General features: G+C 37.8%; 1 protein-coding gene across 1 annotated transcript; it reads right to left on the reverse strand.

Moving 5' to 3' along the window:
- Window positions 1-495: 495 nt before the first annotated feature.
- On the reverse strand, window positions 496-11,093 carry LOC139607162 (E3 ubiquitin-protein ligase TRIM21-like). Its single transcript, XM_071459833.1, has 10 exons — window positions 9,932-11,093; window positions 7,873-8,103; window positions 7,378-7,735; window positions 7,063-7,158; window positions 6,663-6,896; window positions 5,533-5,680; window positions 5,271-5,297; window positions 4,425-4,489; window positions 4,046-4,168; window positions 496-2,998 (listed from the first exon to the last, which is right to left on the reverse strand). The coding sequence occupies exons 2-10, from the start codon at window positions 8,097-8,099 to the stop codon at window positions 2,612-2,614; spliced, it is 1,665 nt and encodes a 554-aa protein (XP_071315934.1). The 5' UTR covers window positions 8,100-8,103; window positions 9,932-11,093; the 3' UTR covers window positions 496-2,611.
- Between the last annotated feature and the right edge of the window lie 128 nt (window positions 11,094-11,221).

The raw sequence follows: 11,221 nt of genomic DNA on the forward strand, positions 1-11,221 counted from the left end.
CTGATTCAAAGCAGCTGCAGCTCAGTCATGGCGGCTATAGTGGGAATAGGAAATGTTACTTGTGTAGTAAAACACACACATAGAATAAAAAATGGATAACTTCATTTTTTTTTATATATGTATATTTTTATTTACTCTACAACTGACACCTGTGCCTGCAATGGTTAGATTTGACCTTTAAGGTTAACCAGGTAATACTGTTGGATTAAAGGGCACATATTTGACCTTTTCTAGTGTTTAATTTGAAGTGTTGATACCCACAAGAAGATATATTTATGGTTTTAAGAAACAAAAACCATGTAGTTTTACATCTCCTCCCTCAGGCTTCTCTCTGGAGCTCTAGAAACAACAGGTTGGTGAGCCAATCAGAAGAGAGGCTCTGAGCCTCTCTTCTGATTGGCTCACATTGGTTTCTGAGTGATCAAATAAAGATATAGCTGATCACACAAGGAAAACAAATGTTGCAAGGTTGGATGGTGGGTCCAGGTGGGCTGGGCTTGGTGCATGACTGAGGGTGGTGTGACATCACAAAGTTCCACAAGTCCTGACGGCTTGTTATAAGGCTCAGTTTCTGAATACAGGCTGTGTGCACTTCTCTGTGGACTGAGGCTTTGATACTTTCACAGTATTAATATAGAACCTAGACCTGCTTTATAATCACAAACACATGGACATCTTACTTTATACAAATGGGACCTTTAAGACCCATTTAATTCTGGTGAGATGCCCCTCCTTTAGTTTTTTTTACCGTGTATATTCCTGGACCATAACCAGGTTTTTAGAAATACTGAAGTCATGATTCCAAATTCCCCCCAACTACTAACTAAAATTTACATTTTTTTTATTAACAAATTATAGCAAATTGATTTGTTCATGTAACTATTTCTTTTGTGAAATGTACACTGTGGTCTAAATGTTGCTTTAATACTTTCAAGTATGTAGTTCTGTTGGATAATGCTAAAGGTCTTTTAATTCTTTTTTTTTTCTTAATTCCAAGGAATTTCTGACAACCTTGTCTTTAAAGTTTTGATTGTTTGTCTTACTATTTTAAGTAACATCCACCCTGCACAAGAGAGTTAACTGCTCTCACTGGACCACCTAATATTGAAAGACATTGGATATATTAATGGATATACCACACAAGAGATTCAAGACAATTTTAACCATAATAAAAAAAAAACTGACAACAACTTAACAAAAACAACTAATTGTTTAATTAAGTGTATTTAATTTGCTCAATAGTATATACAACTCTTTGACCACAGAAAACTCACAAGTATAAACACCTTAGACATAAACATGATCTTGTGATGTCTCTCCTTCCCTCATGAGTGTTAGAAAAAAATTAATCAAATAAATGTGGAGAAATATATAAGGTAAAAAAAAAAAAAGAAAAGATTATTGTAATATCCTGGCTCTAGAAAAGCAGCAGATGGATCTTAAAATAATAAATGAATATAAACAGACCCATGCAAAATCACACTTTGTACAAACATGAGAAAATGTTAGTGGAAACACTCATGATTAGTCAACGTTTTCATATGTAAAGGGTCGACAAAATAATTCAAGCGTCTCATGGGTGTTAACCTAAACTCTGAAGCAATTCGGTGACAAACAACCCTTCAAAGATGTATTATGTTAAGATGCTCGCTAAGCTAACTAGCAACATTTATCAGCTGTAAATGAACAATCAAAAGCAATCAACAGTTTAACATGAGCAGAGAAGCAACCTTTTAATGAAGTCAAGTTTTACTTGAAATTTTTTTTATATCATTTTATAGATTTAAAAATAAAAATTGCTTTGACTAATATCAGCATCATCTCTTTGATCTCGCTATGATATTAATATTATTTTATTGCCTTACTGTGTCTTCTAAATGTATTATTTTTATTATCATCGTCATTATTATCTGACAGCTGACAACTAATTTGTCCAGAATGAGGATTTTTTTTCCCCGGTCGGTAAATAACACACATAATAAGCAACATCTGTTATGTTATGTTAACTTTATATTTTAGTCCTAGAACCCAAGCATTCAAATAAGCAGCTCATATTTTACCCCTCAAACCTTGTATTCATCTGTATATTTATTTATCAAATATCCATCTGTAGTTGCTTGTGTTATTGTTTTTACAGAGTGTTTTTCTTTATGCCATGAGTGCCTCAACAAATTGTAATTTTAACTATTTTCAGCATTTCATTACAAGCTAGATTTTATTTACTGCCACCACATCCCAGGGAAAGACTTCAGTGCCCTGTCTGCGGCGCTCAGGGTCATAAATGCATGTTTTCATTTTTATAAAAGGCTCAATCATTTCTTTAAACAGCTGGGCACTGTAGTTTTTCTAAACTGTTTCACAAACAGTGGTGAATAGTGATTTTGTTGAGGACTATTTTCAGCAGCGAACTGATACACATCTAGTGTGTTAGCACTGACATCAACTCAAGATAAACTACAGTGCCTATGTCCATCGTAATAAAGCAACATGTTGCCCAGTGCAACAGTGTGGTTTACTGATGACTCTTTAATTGCATTTGGATGAACAATGGAGCTCTATGGCACAGAGGAATATGATTAATCACTTTCCAAGTGTGACCTGAGTTTCCTGTTCAAAGTGTTGCTGTCTCTTCAGTGAACCCACGCTCCACAGGACAGATGACTAGCGGAGCAGTGTTCTTCCCGTTGTCATGAAGACAGGGGTTGAAGTATGGGTAGAGAGGCTCGGTGAACGTGCACCCGCTGTAGGTATAAATGTGAGTCTTTGCGTCTGTGTTGTAGAAGGACACCAGTCCTTCCTCATAGTCCAGGAATATGCCCACTTTCTGAGGGGTTTCCTGAAGGTTGAGGGTGACAGATGGGCCGGCGCAGGCGTTCAGGCAGCCTCCTTTACGCCTGCAGATCGCCCAGTAACCGCTGTCAGGACGCACCGTGATGGCCCCCTTTCTGTTAATGGACTCCCTGGCCACACCCAGATCCCAGTCTGTTTTGTCTCCAACCTGAAACACAATTACTGCAATTAGATAAACCAAATGAACATTGGGAAAACAGGATATTTGAACCTGATGTACAAGTACAGTATCTATGTGTTGTTGTTTTTTTTTTTTTAGACTGGGGGCAAGATGGGATTTAAATTTATTCCAGTCCCTGATGGAGTTGGATGATGGACTTGTCTTCTGCTGTAATTTACATTTTTAGATGAGACAGGAGCTGAACGTACTATGTAAAGAGCTGAATATCTTCACAGCCACAAAGGGGTGTCAAGAGATATTCAGATTTCCTCTGCCCTATATAGGTAACAAGTGCACACAGTGCAGGGCTGTAGGTGAGGTTTGTGTGTGTGTGTGTGTATGTGTGGCTTCACTCTCAGATAATCTGGTAGATAATCTCTCAGCCACTTTCTCTTCGTCAGTAACCCTCTAGTACTCAGTGCTACGGCCTGCCACCTGCTGGTCTTTGCCTGCCACACCATCTTAGCTACAAACCTCCCTGCCTTCATTCAAGCTGCGCCGTCAACCACACTCTGCCCTTCCCTGCAACCTCCTCAGCCAACCTTAGCCCCCACCAGCTGCAAACTTCCCCTTCCCTCCTCCTTTTTACATTAAACCACTGAAAACCAGTTCATCTTTGTCAGTGTCTGCTCTCAGGTCCAAAAACATAATTACCAAACAGTCACATGTGCGCTGACCAAAAGACTGTTACACAAAGAAACTGCACAGTAATTTCATACTAATCATCTATCTTATATGTGTAGTAATGTCTATGTAATTTTGCACTAATTTTACACTAGTATAAGTCTGAGAAACTTTGTGGAAATGTATTAGACAATAATGTACCAGTAAATGTTACCCTGTGAAGACTGAAGGAGTGATTCTGAAGGTGACCAGAGTGAACATTAACAGCAGGTTTTTGGTTCCATCTTATATTAGTTATAACTTTTTTTCCACACGGACAGCAAATTATTTGCATCTTTGAAAAACTAAAATTTAAAATAAGATTTTTTTTTTTGCACTAAAACAATGCTTGTAATTGACCGGAGCTCCTACCTGAACCACCCAGTATTGTCTCCCATAGGTGAAGCTTTGCTTCCCCAGAACGGAGACGCAGGAGTCGAACCTGCGGGGGTCAGCAGGGAGCGAGAATTTCCTCTGCTTGTTGCTGAGGCTCACCTGTGGATCATCATCGACAGCAACAATATTTTACTCCATGTACATTATCTGTGATTAAAGTTTATTGTCAGTATCTGGACACTGGTTTTCACATCCACTTACAGAAATAGTGATATGTAAAACTTTGGAAATGATCAGAGCTTTTGTTGAATACTGAGCCAAAATTTATGCCAAGTATTGCATTCAATTGCTGGACCACACAGTGTTGCCCTGAAATACAAAACCTGTCACATAATTCAGTTAGTCGTCACTGTACCTTTTTTCCATCTGGGGACAGAAGCAGCCAGCCTGCAGCAGTCACAGGATCCAAAGTCACATCCACTGGAGGCCGAAGAAAAGAGAAGAACACAGCGTACAGATGTGAACTTTTATTGTTCACAGAGATTTGTTTGTCTACATTATAAACAATAGTTCAGAAAAGAGCAGAAACTTTTCCAGACGATGTGTTAACATAATAATTCATGGGTTTGAGATCCAAGTCAAATATTCCTCCTGTTATTTCTGGGTTTTCTGGAGGAGGAGATGAGCTGTCTTTGTGGATTTCTTCTAAACACATATCATTACTTTGAATGAGTGTGTGTGTGTGTGTGTGTGTGTGTGTGTGTGTGTCATCATGGCATCATGAGAGTAAAAAGAAGGCCAAGTTCAAAGATGTGTGCAGTCTGACCAATGAGCAATGATGTAATAATGTAGTAATGATTATGAAGTACTTATGGGTAGGAACTTCCACATGTGGCTGGTTTACTCATTCTTATCTCACATGTACTTACATTTCAGACAAAAATAAATAGAATGAACCATGAAACAGTTTTTGTTTTGGTAAGAATTTTAAAGTGATGAGCTTTGTGGTTGGAATTTCTGTATTACATTTATGTTTAATGGATAAAAATGTAGAGGGTAAACCTGAAAGTTCAGATTTACTGCATTATAACCTGAGTGTAGAAATTTGGATTTTTGTTGCACAAGGTGATTGGAGTAATTCCTTCCAGGAAACATAAGGAAAAAAATCACAGGACAGCCTTTTTTATATCTGTGGGGTAGGCTGAGCTTAGCTACAAGTCTATTTCATCAGTATTCACACAGTGAAGTCCAAACAACATACCTGCATATTCATTTGCCTTGTTCACTTCTGCAAAAGAAAAGAGAATTTTTAAAAAAAAATTTTGTTCCAAAAATTACATTTTGTGTGCCAGATGATTTTGGACATAAACATAGTAAAATAGGATATGCTTATTTTGGCTTTTGGCTCAGATTTTGCAGTTTTACTGAGAATTCAGTTAAACTTAGCACCTCCAGCTAACTGGAGGTGCTAACCCTACACACACTATCACTGTAACAACAATATCATGACAGAATTTACTGACCCTCTACAGACAATTTCTTTTCAAGTTCGTGGCAGAGGTCCACCAGCTTGGAAAAGGTTCTCCTCACTGTCCCTATGTACATGTCGGAGTGGAGTCCAACCTTGGACCAGTTCCTGGTGTAGTGTGGAGCACTCAGAGGGGGGGAACTCTAAAACAGGATGACAGTGATACACATTTTTCATGAGCACAAATAAATATGAAGGGACTGTCCTCTTGTAAAAAAAAAAAGACGATAGCAGCAGGTTATTGAGACCCATAGTTATGTTCTGTTGCTAGGCAACATATAGTGGCTGCAGTAATTGTGACAGGAGCAAAGGGAAAAGTGCGTTGAGGTAATTTATAGAGCAATAAAGGGCATTGGGATGGATGGCTCAACAAAACACAGGAATATCATAAAGGAGAGCGGTGTTCGATTCCCCTGTGATGGTTATCAGTTTATTCTGATTTTTCTTTTTTTTAATCCATGACCATAGGTAAAGTTAACCATCTTGTTATTGTTGGAATCATGACAACAAAGATGGAAAGTTGTGGATCTTTTCACGATCTTTTCCTAAACCAAACCAAGTAGTTTTGGTGCCTAAACCTAACCAAGCTGCAAGCTTTAGTCTTACAACCATGGCAACGAACATCCCGTACGCCTGCCGCCATAGAGCAAGTATTTCAGGAGACACTCCTATAAGTCGTATCATGGGGTTGGAGAAAAAATGGGAAAAAAACAAAAAACTAAACGTTTGTTCAAGTTGGAGGACTGGTTGAAATATTTCTACTTTTTTTGGGATTGCACAATGCTTCTACGAACAAATTCAAGCAGAGCAGTTTGAATTCGTGTGGTATATTAAATTCAGAATTAAAGCATGGTTTGCATTAAAGCAAAGTTAATTGTACAGTTGTGGCCTTTTGAACGCCTCCCTGTTTTTGTGGCTACATGGCAAGTATCAACCTTGGTAAAGCCCAACACTTGATTCACTGGTATTTATTTTACTGATCTGCTATAATTAAGCTTTGGAATCGACAATGACCCTACGTTGCCTCCGATCAATTACTGCTTTCCTAACAGTGGGGAAACTAATCTCAAAGGTTAGCAAACCTAAATACCAACTGAACAGCAGTATCCTGTGTGCAGGACTAACCTGCAGAAGATGAAGAGGGTCCTCAATGTGCGCCAGGGATTGCAGTTTGCTGCGTCTCCTCTGCAGTTCAACCCTTTCTTGCTCCAGCTCTTTGAGAAACTGCTCTGCCCTCCTCTCCAGTACCTCCTGCTTCTGCTGGATCTCCTCGACGAGCAAAGACTGGTTTCTCTCAATGTCACTTACCACCATTGTGAAGACCTGAGCACTTGAGCATATCTCTCTGTCTTTCTCTGCCTGCATACAGTATGTGCATAAATTATTACACCAAATAATACAAATATCACAATGCCAAAACAGCATGAGTCACTGGATGAAGCTGAATCGAGGGCAAACTGACTCCAGGTTTTGGTCACCTAAATGTTCATGTTTGTAATTGAAAAACATAAAAAATGAAACTTACTTTGCTTAGCTCCACTGAAATTTTGATCTCCTCAATTTTTCTGGCTCTGGCCTGGATCATCTGTTGTATCTCTGCTTCAGATTTCTCTATCTGACTCTGGAAAGATTGAAGGTGAATTAGATCACTTTGACCAATTAAACCTATACATAAACTGTACATTTTCTTTTGCCATTCCCACGTAATTTTGTAGTCAAGCAGGCAGAAAATATAGTATATTGCCGTAATGTATGATAAAACATGCCACTGTATGTATCATGCATTATTATGACACAGCGGACAAGATAAAAGTAGATGAAATACACCACTCTTCCTAACCTTAATCCTCTTGCCCTCGTTCTCAATAGGGACGGTATAATGGTATTTATGCTCCTTCTCAATGCATTTCACACACACAGGCATCTGGTCTTCCTTGCAGAACAAATCCAAGAGCTTGTTGTGAATTCTGCAGAGGTGAGTAAAGGTGGCCGGATCCGTCAGTCTATGCATCATCATCATTGGATCCTTTAGATGAGGAATCAGGTGAATTTCACAGTAAGACATCTGGCAGATGACGCACGACTTCACTGCTGACTTGTCTCCATGGCAGATGTCACAGGGAACATCAGAGGTAAAAGAAGGTCTTGGGGGACGTCTCCTTGGGATTAACTTGTGTAATGTCTTGCTCTTCATAGACCTTTTGATTTAAAACAGATGGGGTTAATTTAAATCAAAGATGTTGTTAAAGTGTCCATAATAGTGCTAAAAGAGGTACATCTGATTTTGCAAGACATTGTTAAAATTGTACACACATAAAAAATTATATCAACAGACTTTTTAAATCTTGCAGTGATGTCCCTTAAGTCTCTGTTGATCCTGAGCTCTGGACGGTTTTTGAAAACCTCTTTGCAAAGTGGACACTCCGCCGTAGGTCTCGTATCCCAAAAGTGTTTGATGCACTCCAGGCAAAAATTGTGCCCGCATGGGATGGAGACAGGGTTGTTGAAGATACCCAGACAGATGCTGCACCGAAACTGTTCCTCAGACAACAAGGCTGCCATGTTCCTGACAGAAAAATGACATTATGTTACCATGCATTTGAAACAACTGCGTGGATTTGTTTTACTATGAAAAAAAAAAGTAACAGTAACTAATCGTCCAACAGGGTGATTCATGTTTAAACAAACTAGTATACAGCCAGACCCCAACCCAAATTAAATTTTCAGTTATTTTAAGTAAACACCTCAACATTACATGCAGAAAAAGTCAAGCCTTATCATACTGTAATTAGTAGCTTTGGACCGATATTTGATAGCATTATAGATTATGTATAAAAAACATCAGAGACATAACATACAAATATATAAATATGTATTATTAAAAAAACTGAAACATAATATCATATACCATGATGATATCTTGATATATGGACTTGCCTGTACTGAGATATTACATTTTAGATATCACCCAAGCTGAGACAAAAACAAAAATAAAATGCTATTATATGCTTATATGCAGATGAGATTCAACTTTACATGTCAAAATAAAAACCAACTATTTGATTAACTGAAGAGTTAATCAAATAGTTGGTTTCCAGTTTCAACTCTTCAGCACTATGAGTCAAAACAGGTTAACTAGAACAACAGTTTATGACTCTCTGCCCACTCAACTTAGCACCATAACATCCCATTCAGAAAAAAATAGAATTTTTATGCACCTTCTTACAGAAACTACAATTTTACACTTTTTATCACTAAGCTTAAATCCAATACATATTTCTGAAAGAGGATAAACCTGTAAGGTCAGATAGATTAAAAGTGCAAGTTACATGTTTATATGTAAAATCATGGTAAGACAATAAAAAACTAATTATCATTAAATGCAGATGACACTTTACTTTTTTGATTAAAAATGAAACACAACTATTTCATTTTTTAATGGACACATTTCCTCAAAATTCATCCTGACATATTTTTGCAAAGTTTGGGATCTCCAATGTTTTTCATAGAGCAGTATAAGCTTATGTTTTTAGGTGATTTATACAACAGCAACCAGCTTCACCCATTAGCCAGAAAGGGAGAGCCATTTTGTCAAAGAAGGTACTTCGGGTATATAGCTGACACATTTTCCCATAAAAAGTCTGTATAGTCTGTGTTTTTCCTTTTTTAAAAACTTTTACTGAACAGTTTTTCTTCTAATACAAAATGAAAAATGATGATTAAGTACTCAAAACTTATTCCTATGGATTTACAGAATATTAAGAACGGTCAAAAACTAGTGTGCTCTCAAAGCTCCATAGCTCCAATTAAACTATCCAACAAGCACAGACAACCACCCTGTACCTCTTCACCAATCAGAAGCTAGAGTAGCTGCAGTCACAGTTGAGCCCAATCAAGGATGCTGCATTGAGCTATGGATTGCTTATCCTTTGAACAAAAATACTATTATAGAACAAGTTTTTTGCAAAGGCTCAATTGCAAATGGCTCCAACCATGCTTCCGTCAGACGGAACTAATTAAAGTAGGAGTGACTTAATGTTCTAGTGGTGCAGGTCTAATTTGAGAGGTTTGCCTCTTATACAGGAATGTTGCAGTGTTACATGTTGCTTCCCCCATGTATGTTATTTCCCCGCTGAAACACAAACTCCAGCAAAAGCATAAAAATACATTTAAACATGTTAAAAAAAGAACCTCAGAAATAAACCTATTTATGCTTATAGGATAGCAGAATTGTTTGTCCCCCCAGGAAGCAAATTTCTGTTGTAATTCAAAAATATTTAAAGATAATCAAAAAAAAAATGTTTGTATTTATATCAGTTTATATTAAAGCAGAGATGACTGGTTATGAAGTTCTCACTCTCCACAATATGTGACCAGTATTGATAATGTCTTACCTGGGCGCGGGTGGATGGACAGCTACTCCTTAACAGATGTGTTGACTGCTGCTGTATGAATCTGTTCAGAAGAGACTCCTTCCTATAAGGGCACATTAGTCAAAAGTTCCTCCCAGAGTGACATCTGTGAAGGAGTTAACAGGCATTTCTGGTTCTCCTTCGTTGTATTCAAGGGACTTTTTAATTATCCTTCACTGTCATACCTGAGTCTTTTTAGTTACAAGGAGGGGCTCCAAGCTACAAGCAGTAGCAGGTGCACTATAATTTAATTAACATGTTTATTATGGCCATTGTGTCTTCTTCATTCCAATGTTTCCAGCCACAATAACACTAAGTAAACACGGTCATTTATTAGATGTTGGTTGGAATAAACACCAGACATATGTATCTAAATGACTATATATATATATATATATACTATGAATATAATTATATACAGTATCATTTATCAGTGGCTGGAGAGGAATCATAGTTGGTTTAACCTGCAAGAAACAGATCTTTTTTTCCCATTTAGAGGCAGTGGAAATACAGCACTGAACATATTGTCTTACATTTGGGGTAGAGTTTCTGGCAATCTTAAAAATGTTAAGTCCAGGATTCGCTCTCTCTTTGCTCTGTTTTTGTCTCTATCAGCTCCTGAAGGAAACATCTCTCTATTCATCTGTTAAATGTTCCACCATGTTCACCAGCTAGTTGCTAACTGTGTCTGTCTGTCATTAGGATTTTAGAGGTCTGCTGAGGGGAACTTCAAATTCAGGTGATAATTCTCAGTAGTTTCATTAAAATGAAACTGTCACATTGTTTTCACATTGTCATATGATTAGCTCCTGTTAAAACATATTGATTATAGCTGCTTTAAGGTGTATTTAAGGTAAAGCAACAACAATACTTGGTTGAAGTTACTTGCAGGATGTTAACTTCAGTCTTATGCATAAGGTTTAAATGGAAAATGTTTATTGCAGTTCTCTGACAGGACACAAATCAGAATCAGAATTTATTGCCAAGTATGTTTCCACATACAAGGAATTTGTTCCGGTGATTGGTGCAATTGGAGGTTCTTGGAGGTTCTTGTAAACAACAGGTTTACACAGTTTTAGTTTCTGCCTGTATGTGGGAATCAGGTGGACGATGACATGGTCAGAGTGGCCCAGTGCAGCCCGGGGGACGGCGTGATAAGCACCACTGATTGTGGGGTAACAGTGGTCCAGAGTGTTCCCCTCTCTGGTCGGGCAATTAACAAACTGTCTGTATTTGGGCAGTTCGTGGCTGAGGTCACCTTTGTTAAAGTCA

Source organism: Trachinotus anak, unplaced genomic scaffold, assembly GCF_046630095.1.
Source record: "Trachinotus anak isolate AG129_WGS33_773 ecotype Australia unplaced genomic scaffold, CSIRO_AGI_Tana_v1 ptg000023l, whole genome shotgun sequence".
Lineage (NCBI taxonomy): Eukaryota > Metazoa > Chordata > Actinopteri > Carangiformes > Carangidae > Trachinotus > Trachinotus anak.

Bases quoted from the DNA above. Each gene is read 5' to 3' on its own strand.
- LOC139607162 (XM_071459833.1), bottom strand. From the start codon at position 8,099: ATGGCAGCCTTGTTGTCTGAGGAACAGTTTCGGTGCAGCATCTGTCTG. The intron at 6,897-7,062 runs GTAAGTTTCATT...TACTGTATGCAG, and splicing joins TTTCAGTGGAGCTAAGCAAA to GCAGAGAAAGACAGAGAGAT. The intron at 4,490-5,270 runs GTATGTTGTTTG...TTCGGCCTCCAG, and splicing joins CAAGGCAAATGAATATGCAG to TGGATGTGACTTTGGATCCT.